Here is an 11,907-nt window from a genome sequence, read left to right on the forward strand (position 1 = left end):
CAGGGTAGGGCTGGGCGATAAACTGAAAATTTACAGATTATGAATCTCTCACAGACCTAATTTTGCCCATATCAGTATGTTAACATTCCTTCAGTGCATAAGCGGGTTTCATTTTGTACCCCTTTAATTGAGGGAACACGACAGAGAATGCAGTATGTGTGCAATTATCTTTTCATTTATAATTACTAAGGTAAATATGATAATACGCCATAGCCCCTTTCGGACAGACTTTTGGTCTTAACCGCACATTCAAACGCAAACATTCAAATTATTATATTATAGAGTTTACCCTCCCAGCACCCTAGTCTGCATAATTACAAACTGCACTCATGTCCGAACACACGCAGATAGTATCTGACTGTACGATGTTTGTTAAATAAAAACGCATGGGTTGTGGATATGATGTACATCTGTGTTACCTTCATTCTCTTCAAATTTCATTGCCGACCAAGGACAAGACACACAAGGCATTTGTCTCATCAAGATTTGAGCGAGTTTGCTAGGCCCATTATGTTCCAAAAGGGACAGCGTGCCTCTGGGACTGCAGCAAAGTCCTACATTATATTAAATGTGTGCTTCTCGCAGTGTTTTAGCCTGTATGAAACCATTATTAAGTGGTCATAATTCATTAAATAGTTCATCTTTTGCTCAATAATGCTTTGAAACTGGAGATTTTTTTAAATCTCAAAATCAAGATGATATGCTGGTCAGTTTGATCCGCTTTCTGACTGAGGATGAGAGATATAGACTTTGTTTGCTCGTCATCCGAAGACGCTTACATAAATTAACAGGTTATGAATAATATAAACTAGGGATGCCCCGATCACGTTTTTTGCCACCGATACCGATCACCGATCGTCTTGAGCCATGTCGGCCGATACCGATCCGATCGTTTTTGATTAAAAAATTCAAAATAAATTATTTTATATAATTTTATTTTTAATAAAATATATATATTATATAATTAGACTTGTACTTGTAGTTGTATTATCTGCGAGACATCGCCACCACGCAACAAGTCAAAATGCTCGCTATCTGCAAACACCTCCACTGTCTGTGTGTACTCGAGTAGCCTCCAGCTACGGCCAGGATTCTCCGGCGCTGCAGCTGGACCCTATTGGTATACTGTGCTTTGGTCAGATCACATTCAGCATGCCCTCAGCTCAAATACGCATCAAATCAATGTTATAAGACATTGATATCAGGAGCTATCTGTAGCTACTGATAGCCGGCAAGATAACGTTAAGACAACGCCTCAGTGAACTACCGAGCTACAGAGTCAACGGAGGTAACTTATCATGCACTCGACTATTGCTGGAGCCATCAGTAGCTAGCCAGCTAGATAACGTTAGACCAGGGTTCGAAATTAACGGGGGCTTGGGGCAAAATGCCCTCGAAAATTGACCAAATGCCCCCGAATATCAGTTAAGGGGGGCAAAAAAAGCCCCCGACAGTTTACTAATTATATATATAATTATATATATGCTCTACAGTGCGAGCATTTCCCTCGTATTGCCCCTAATAATATGTGTGTGTGCAAAGCGGAAAAATCATTTACTTGCAGTGTGGAGACAGACGAGTGATTATGAAGAATTACAAAACAGCTCCGCTGTTAATAGTTCAGATTGAAACTGGACTGAAATTCAGTTTTTGGGTGGAATGTTTGTTCCAAGGAGGAGGGAGGCGGGGCCCGCTGCGTGTTACAGGGAGATGCTACCAGGCACTTGAGAGGTGCTGCGAACACAGAGAGAGCGCTCTGCTCTTATCAAGCATTACACTGCTATCTTAACGTTAGCAAGCTAAGCATCTGCATAGCGCGACCTGGCTGTGTAACGTTAAGTAACTTGTGTTCGGCGGGGAAAGACCATTCCATTTGTAACACAACTCCAAAAGAATAACATCCAAATCCGATCCCTATGCGCATTTCCTTCATTCCACAGCGCTGAGCGCGCAACGTATTTCATTGATCGACCTGGCCAGAGCCTATACTCACAAACGTTGCGTGTGTGGGGTTTTTCATCAATTTGAAACAAGCCTCTTGACTGTTGGAATTAGGGATGTTAAAAATAAAATATCTAATAATATTATTCAATATTAGACATTCATTGATCCAGAGGCAACCGGTTATTATATCAAGACAACAACACAACTTGCCCTCACTCAGGGACAATAATATGTAATCTATTTAGATAGAGTATGTATGTATTATTTACAGATAATTGAAGGTACCTCAAAACATGAAACCAAGCCATGATGTCACACATCGTGTGTGTGTGTGTGTGTGTGTGTGTGTGTGTGTGTGTTACTTGAACAATTGTCACTGTGCTCCTAAATTTCTGTGTGCTCCTAAATTTGTATTTAGATTTTATTTATTAACATTTTATTCAGGAGCACATGTGCTCCTTGGGAAAAAGGTTAGCGTAGAGCCCTATATATGGAGACATTAACATTACGTTATCAAACATAGGGACGAAGACTGTAAAAAAAAGTGTCAACAATGTTTTATAATCTTTATGTTAATTTTCATTATAAAAATGTTGTGCCCCCGAAATACAAAAAAAGCCCCCGAAAAGCAATTAAGGGGGGCAAAAAAAGCCCTTGAAAAAAAATGTTAATTTCTAACCCTGCGTTAGACAATGCCTCATGTAGTCACTGGGTCATTTAGTTTAAACAGTAACGTTAGCTCGGTAGGTAGCCAACGTTAGCTCACATCGCATGCACCAGACTATAGCAGACTGCGAGGCATAGTGAGCCTCTTGTTTACACGAGTGCGGGAGGGGCCGGGGAGGAGGGGCCGTACGCTGCAGGCAGCCGTGTGTCTGAGGCTGCGGTTACACCTTTCGTTTCATTTTCGTTTCATTGTCATACGCGTTTCGCCGCGACGTCCTGCGCCTCGAGTCACACTTTGTTTTTTTTTTTGTTTTTGTCACCTGAGCACACTGATGTAGTACACTGCCAAAGCAGTAGGTGGCAGTAGGTGGCGAACATGAAGGCAATTTCAACCAATCAGAACTTGAATGTGCCAATACACTTCCTGGTAGCTCCAGCAAAGAAAATGTCAACAAGGCAGACGCCTATGGGCGCCACCATCTTGCCTATTTACTCAATGCAGCAATTCTTTTTCAGCAAAGCCTAATAAAAGTGCAATCAACAAAACGGATACATTCACTGTGTGTTCTGCCTGTCATTTGTTGATTAAACAAAACTAACATCAACACAAGTGACCACCAAGAGCGGATAGTTTAGTCTAAAAACAGATCGGTAGCATTGTTAGCTGCATGCTAACGTCAATGGAGTATGCCATTATAACAGTATAGCATTGTGGCTAGAAGCTAACGTTAGCTCACGCTATTTAGCCAGCACCAAACTGATGATATCGAGAGCTATCAGTAGTTAGATAACATTAGAGACAACGCTGTGTGTATTAAACAAAGGTGAATAGATGACTGGGCCATTTTGTTTAATGCTTGTTAAGTTGAAAGAGGAGCTTTGAGCTAACAGGATCTGATAGCTCACGTTAGCCAGCTGCTCATGCAATCGGTAATGCTAGCAGAATGAATGGATGTAGACTTTATTTAACATATTGCATATGGGTACAATACAATACGGCTCAATACAAACAATTGTTAAGGGAATGCAGACTGTTGTAGCTTGGACTGGGATCCTTATAACAATAACTTGACAACACATGGTAGCTGCAGCTATTTGGGACAGCTCTGCCTCTGTCCCAAACACACACACACACACACACACTCTGTTGTCACCGGAAGGGCACGCAGATGGTATCTACTGCGCATGGGCGTTTTCGCAACAACGGCTCATGCAGACTACACGCCGTTGTCGGCGCGTTTTTTAGCGGTTCTCCAAAACGCAAACACAATTTAGCGTTTCAGCCGTATCCACAAAAAAACGCCAAAAAACGCATTTCTGTGTAATAGGGACATGAAACGTATTCAAAAACGTATAAAAAAAACGCCACAAAAACACCAGTCTAACCATGGCCTGAGAGAAGTCAGCAGTGAGATCTCCGCTAAGAATTGGATCATGTTTTTCGATCGGTTTTGACGATCGGCAAAAATAAAGCATTATCACCAATCTCATATTTATACTGAATATCGGCCGATACCGATCGCTGGCCGATCGATCGGGGCATCCCTAATACAAACGTTTTGGATTTATGTACAGTTTCACTATCAAATCCTGTTTTAAAATCTTGTTAAATGCACTTCAGGAAAAATAACCCTTTCCCCATACTCAAAACCATACATTTATGAACGTATGGTGTTCTTGGGTGAAGTAAATATTGCAGCATGTAGAAGAAGTGTGTGTAGCCTAAACTATGAATTAAAATAAAAACGAAAAAAAACAACACACAAAGTCGGTTGCATGTTCGCATATGCAACAGCAACGATCGGCTACAGGCTAAAGAGTGAATCATTACTCAAAACAGGAACAGGGCTGCCTGAGGAGGATCATGTGGCAACGATGAGTACACCTACCTACCCAACCGTCCACCTCTACCGCTTATGCAATGAAACAGCCTTTAGTCAGCTATTTACCATAACTGTATCTCCCCTGTGACTATGCTCCTATCAATAACTCTTAAAAATCAGCCAACCTGATACTTGACACTTTGTTTACTAAACAAGCTTGCTTTGCTCTTATTCCTACAGTACAGTTAAAACCAGTCTACATGTAATGTCTGTGTGTGTCCACACACACACACACACACACACACACACACACACAGTAACCTGTCCTTAGCAACAAAAGTCGAATGGTCATCCAATAGGCCCGTTGGCCATATCTGTTACAGTTGAACCGGTGTTGGAACAGTGAGGCCTACCGAGTGACCGGGTCACAGAGTTCCCAGACTGAGACGATAAAGTGGGATTCATTCCCCCGACACGAACACACAGATGCATGTAAATACGTCTGTACACAGGCACACGTGTGTAGATGCACGTGAGCACGAACACAAATGCCCACCAACGTGCACGTGCGCTCACGTAAATGTCTTCCATATAGAGATGAGTGGGCGAGTCGTTCGGATTGGGTCATTCCAAAAACATGGTCCCTTTCTATGTGCCCTTGCTTGTTCCCTCCCCCTGTCACAGGAATGGGAAAACAAGCTGCGGTACGTCATGGTGAATGGACTGCATTTATAATATAGCGCTTTTATATAAAATATTTCATGATATCTATCCGTGTCTAACTTAAATGTTTTCGTTATAGTGTTTGCCTTATGTCTCTGATCTTGTTTTGAGTTTCTTTTCTTGACCATGTTTACATGTATTTCGTTCATATTTGATTATGGACATTGATGGGACGGGAGTGAAACTTTGTACAAACCCTTTGGGCTTTGTTCCCTCCTAGCACTGTTTTTAAATAATGTGCTAAATAAATAAACTAAACGTATGCCTCACATTTACTCAGCCATTCATACACCGGCGGCAGAGGCAACCATGCAAGGTGCACTGCCAACCTACTGGGAGCAGTGAGGGGTTAAGTGACAGGGCAGTCTCTGTTACGCTGCCGGGAGGAGCCGGAATTTAACCGAGAACCTTCCGATTACCAGGACAGCAACTGTCTCCAGAGTGCTCTACCTCCTGAGCCACTCTCTAGACCACTCTACCTCCTGAGCCACTGTCTCTAGACCGCTCTACCTCCTGAGCCACTGTCTCTAGACCGCTCTACCTCCTGAGCCACTGTCTCTAGACCGCTCTACCTCCTGAGCCACCGTCTCTAGACCACTCTACCTCCTGAGCCACTGTCTCTAGACCACTCTACCTCCTGAGCCACTGTCTCTAGACCGCTTTACCTCCTGAGCCACTGTCTCTAGACCGCTCTACCTCCTGAACCACTGTCTCTAGACCGCTCTACCTCCTGAGCCACGGTCTCTAGACCGCTCTACCTCCTGAGCCACTGTCTCTAGACCGCTCTACCTCCTGAGCCACGGTCTCTAGACTGCTCTACCTCCTGAGCCACTGTCTCTAGACCGCTCTACCTCCTGAACCACTGTCTCTAGACCGCTCTACCTCCTGAGCCACTGTCTCTAGACCGCTCTACCTCCTGAGCCACTGTCTCTAGACCGCTCTACCTCTTGAGCCACTGTCTCTAGACCGCTCTACCTCCTGAGCCACTGTCTCTAGACCGCTCTACCTCCTGAGACACTGTCTCTAGACCGCTCTACCTCCTGAGACACTGTCTCTAGACTGCTCTACCTCCTGAGCCACTGTCTCTAGACCGCTCTACCTCCTGAACCACTGTCTCTAGACCGCTCTACCTCCTGAGCCACTGTCTCTAGACCGCTCTACCTCCTGAGCCACTGTCTCTAGACCGCTCTACCTCCTGAGCCACTGTCTCTAGACCACTCTACCTCCTGAGCCACTTTTAGCAGCTGCCACGTCAGCTCCTCCTAGTTTACCAAGCTGTGAAATTAATTGACACCGGCCGCCTGCAGGTAGGTCAGCTAAAATGGTTTCTGTCTGTTAGGTTTGTTAAAACCGGTACCTTCCATTTTGACAAACGCAAGTAGGAGACCAATTTAATTTATTAAACCACCAGCCACTAGTAGTTAGTGTCATGCCTTGTTCTTCGGGCCTACACCCAGAAAAACAAAAATCGCACCTCGACTCGTGAAGCACATTATTTACAACAACATAGTATGGGGGGGGGGGGGGGGGGTGTATGCATGTTACAAATGGATCTGGGTCCAGTTCTCTCCAGACATGTGAGACCAATGGCAGACAGCTGAAAGAGTACCAAAGCCCCAAGTCAAATATTTAGGCTTAAAGGAAAACTCCAACATTTTGGGAAATTAGCTTATTTGCCATCTACCCTGGAGTTAGACAAGAAGATACATACCCTTTTCTTCTCTGTGCATGCAGTAGGAGTAGGAAGACGTTGAAGGCTAATGGTAATGGAGGAACCTACATTTTGGGAACCCTGGAGTTAGACAAGATGCATACCTTTTTCTTCTCTGTGCATGCAGTAGGAAAACGTTGGGAACTAGGATAATGGAGGAACCTACTTCCAGTGACTGACGCTAAGCTAGGCTAACGGTGCGAGTCTTCCTACTCCTACTGCATGCACAGAGAAGAAAAAAGGTATGCATCTTCTTGTCTAACTCCAGGGTAGATGGCAAATAAGCTAATTTCCCAAAATGTTGGAGTTTTCCTTTAAAAGGCTTCAGGCACGGCTACTCTGGAGAACATTGATGGGGACACCACAGAAAAAGCGCACCCGGTTTAACCGTCTTGGACTAGGCTTGACCTCCTACAGTACTATGCAGGCTCTAATACAGTATCAACGTTGTACACCACCCCCTGCTAATGGATGATAAGATCATGTGATAACACACACGCTATTCTGAGACATCTAATATCTGTCACCATGGTGATACTGAGACATACAAGCCATTTGACAGAAAAAAAACTCAGTGTATTCATAGTAGTATTCTCATTTAATGATAAGCACCTGCAGTTTTGTGTGACAATCACCTGTTGTTTACGACCCAAGATGTCTGCATCATCGAATACTATGAATAGCATCCAACAGCCAAGACGTGTGCAGCAAGATGTGCTCGTCTCTTGCATCCTACAGGCATCAGCCACCTGCTGCTAAACCCAACCTCACTGAGTGCTGACCTTGTGAAACGACTACTTTATCTCGTTTTCAGGCTTGTCAAAACAGGTCTGACAAGCCGACGATCAGCTGAATATTCAAATACTTTGAATGCAGTGTTGATGAGTATCTGTTATCCAGTTTGGCATGCCAGTGTTGGAACAACAGAGTGAAACATTCCCACCCAGGTTTGCGTACATGATATAATGAAGCAAAATAGACCCTTTATATAAAAAACGGTAACATTAGGTAAGTTCGCATCTAGAGTTAGCAGTGACATTTACATAATTGTAACGTTAGCCTAAAAGAATCGAGAGAAACATGCAAAACAAGTGGGCTAACGTTAGCTACCGTAGCCCCCCCAACGCTAAGCTAACGTTAGCTAGCCAGCTACGTTAACGGGGCAATGCAACTTTGCTCTGTTCAGATTTTCAGCTTATACAACACTGGTATTTATTGACATGGATACATTCCAAGATAACATGCAATTTTAGAGCATAAACACATACTCTTTAAAAATATATAAGCTATTTTGCAATAATAACAACATACTGGCCAGCTTTAGGTTCGAACATCCTCCTGACGAGCTGCTGCCCGAGGCCTGCTGCGGGACCCCGGACTTTCCTGTGCTGCTCCCCACGGCAGCGGCTGATCCGGCGGACGCTGCGGCGGCTCCTCCTCCCGGAACACCTTGCGGCTCAGCGAACGAGCTGGTTCTGGGCCGCCCGCTGCCGCTCATATCTCTGTGAAGGGGTCGCGCGGCGGCGGGCTTGTGAGGCACTGTTTTGGGCCAAGTTGATTTCCAAGTGTGCCTCCTCCTTGATATCTAATAATCGTGGAAGGAAAGTCGGGCAGATACCGCGCTCCCGTTGAGTAGTCCTCCTCCCGAGCGCTGTGTGCTCGCTGCTGCTGGGCTGGATGGCTGGCTGTGTGGGTTGCTAGCTCTGGTAGACACACTAGAAACTGACAGATCGCAATGCCGTCTGGGAAATGTAGTTGGAGTCAACGGTAGCTGTTAGCTGATTGATTGATTGATTGATTGATTGATTGATTGATTGATTGATTGATTGATAACTTTATTAACAGATTGCAGAATGGGTACAGTACAGCTCAATACACACAATTGTTAAGGGGATGCAGACCAGAGAAAGACTTTAGTCTTGTTTACATCAGGGTCCCCCATTTTCAATTCATCATAACATTTATGACATACATGACATACCAGATTTACAGTACTGCTACATCTATACATTTATGACATACCAGATTTACAATACAGTACTGTTTGTGATACAAAAAGAGTTTAAAAAAGAGAGTATATACATTTGACGTAGAAACTGTACATTGGAGGAGGTAAAGCCGACAACAGTTGTTTGTGTATCAGACATTTTTGTGTATCAGGAGTATTTGGGTAGTAACCACTTTTGAAAGAAAATAATAATTATTTAATATAATTTCAGTATGTGAAAACTTACTTACACTTTGACTTGTTTATAAGATCCAGTAATAAGACACCAAATTATAAAAAGAAAAAAGAAAAAATCATATATCAACAACACTTCACATAGCAGCAGTTATTGTTTCTTCCAACATCGTTGGACAAAATTTGGGCATTTTAACCATTCCATTTAGCAGCATCTCTATACTTATTTGATCGCAGACATCTTGGTCACAAACAACAGTAATCAAATACAGTAGCAGGTGATTATTATTAAATGACAACTGTGGCCAATGAGATGCTGCTGTTCGACCTTACTTCAAATGGTGTACATTCATTTTATAATTCCAAATCATTCTAATATCAAGTGATGGTGTTGATACATAATGGTTGTTAAAATGGTTGAAAAATATGAATCTTTCCACTTGTGTGGTGTTGTTGCCTGAAACATAATAATATGGAAGAAATTACAAGCACACAGAACATGTCCCTATAGAAATGTTATTGCATGGGCAGCAAACCAACAAACAGACACGTTTCAGCACACTGCCTGCATACAATTTCACCTTCAGATGATACGTTAAACTGAGGTCCTGACTGAATTTGGTCGTTAAAGAACCCAGAGCATCTTCTCGCAAAGAGTAGCAGGTTCTCTGACGTTCCTGGCCAAATTCCCAATCAGGTCTCTGACATCAAGGCCACCTAATCATCCCCACGCCCCCCTTAATTGGCCGACATCAATCCCTGTCTCTTGAGCCTTTCAGCCATTGTGTAGTGTGATGTTGATGTGTATGGCAGCCATAGCCCAAGGTTGGGTGCTACAGTGGTGGAGGCAATTTACATTGTAAAAAGCGCTTTGAGTGTGTCTAGAAAAGCGCTATATGAATGCAAAGATCTTTCATTTATCATTTATCTTTCATTCATGCTTTATAATATATAAATAAACCTCCCTTTCTACAATATGGGCCATTTAACCCTTTCACTACCACACTACAGAATAAATATCTATCTATCAGATTCATATGATTTTATACCAATACTTACAATCTATCTATCTATTTGTATTTATTTATTTATTAACACAGTTAAACAAAAGTAAAAACAATATATAATAAGTTATAACCATTGTGAAGGAGAAGTTAGAAGCCTATAGAGGCTTATCGAGAACTTCCCCTGTTTTATAAAATCAAACATACAAAAATATACATATTATAAAATACCAGAATACATTCAAAAGATACGTGTTAATACAAACATAAATACACACAGTACATACATGCATATACTGTATGCATACATAATAATATATAACAACCCACCCACCTGCCTATACAAACCTACCCACCCACATAACCAAATGCATACATGTATGACCTATTTATCTATCTACTACTTAAGTGTTTGTGGTGGTTGATTGATTTGAAAACTTTATTAACAGATTGCAGAATGGGTACAATACAGTATGGCTCAATACAAACAACTGTTACGTTAAGAGGATGCAGACCAGAAAAATACTTTCGTCTTGTTTACATTTTCAATTCATCAAGACATTTATGACATACAAGACATATATATACAGTACTGTTTAAGAGACAGAGATCATAAAAAAAAATATATACATTCGAAGGGGAAGAAACTGTACATTGGAGGGGGGTGGGGGGTTTGGACATTTACCGGGGCCAGTTTCTAATTGCAGCCACCCGTAGGTGCTCTTTGAGAGTGGTTTTGAAGGAGGGTAGGGATTCACATTATTTTACGGCTGTGGGTAGGGCGTTCCACATTGTTGTGGCATAATTGCGAAATGTGTTTAGTCCCTTGTTTGAGCCGAATCTGAGTTGAACATGATTTGTGGAACTCCCTCTGGTGTTGTGGTCGTGGAATTCACTGACCTTTGGGAAGTATCAAGTCAAGTCAAGAGTTTTATTTGTCACGGCATACAAGTATACAATGAAATGCGGGTGGTCTTTTTGACATGTACAGTACATGAGTATCTTAGTGGTGTAGTGTATCTTGTAGACCAGGCCCATTGCAAGTTTCTGTACTCTAAGCCATCCTAGGTTGTCAAAATGGGCAGGGGTAAGGTGGGTTTTAGGCAGTAGTCTGACCAGTTTGTTTTGTGATGTTTGTAGTCTTGTTTTTAGGGCCTTTGAGGTGCAAGCATATTCATAGTACCCTTGAATGAGTGCTCCTGTTAGAGTCTTCAAGGTATTCTTGTTTACCAGAGAGGAGATCCGGTACAAGAATCTTGTTCGTTGGTTGACTTTTTTTATTACATTGGTTGCCATTTTGTCACAGGAAAGATTTGCCTCTAGGATGGAACCCAGGTAGGTAATTTCATCTTTCCTTGTGACAATATTGTCACCCACTGTAACTGAGAAGCCGTCGGTCTTGCTGAGTTTGTTATTTGATCCAAAGAGAATGGATTCTGTTTTACCCAGGTGTAATGATTGCAGACAACTCAGCCCTGCTAGTCTCACACAAGGATCAGAACACACTAGAACAGATGCTAGGTGAAGAACTTGCAGGGGTCAGCAGTTGGCTTTCGGACAACAGGCTTTCTCTTCACCTAGGTAAGACAGAGGCAGTACTATTAGGCTCCAAGCCCAAGCTCAGGAAAGCACGGGAGTTTAACATCCAGTTAGGAGCTGTAACCCTAAAACAGCAAAAAAAAGCTAGGCATCTAGGCTGTATGATAGACGGGAGCCTAGATGGGGAGGCTATGGCCTCCCAAGTACTGGGCAAAGTCAACGCCCGCACCAGGTACCTAGCTAGGAAAGCCAACCTCCTTGGCAGAGATAGCCTCAGGCTACTAGCAAATAGCCTAGTACTATGCCACTTTGACT

The 11,907-nt window shown here is 42.8% G+C and overlaps 1 protein-coding gene across 1 annotated transcript in view; it reads right to left on the reverse strand.

Annotated features, from left to right (window-relative positions):
• Positions 1–8,538, reverse strand: part of LOC311226985 (glycogen synthase kinase-3 beta-like) — a 28,387-nt gene extending 19,849 nt beyond the window's left edge. Inside the window, exon 1 of the mRNA XM_084312470.1 lies at positions 8,179–8,538. Coding sequence (XP_084168596.1) covers positions 8,179–8,365 — 187 coding nt within the window. The 5' untranslated portion in view covers positions 8,366–8,538. The remainder of the gene's footprint in view (positions 1–8,178) is intronic.
• Positions 8,539–11,907: the final 3,369 nt, after the last annotated feature.

Source organism: Notolepis coatsorum (genome assembly GCF_963971535.1).
Source record: "Notolepis coatsorum genome assembly, chromosome: 4".
Lineage (NCBI taxonomy): Eukaryota > Metazoa > Chordata > Actinopteri > Aulopiformes > Paralepididae > Notolepis > Notolepis coatsorum.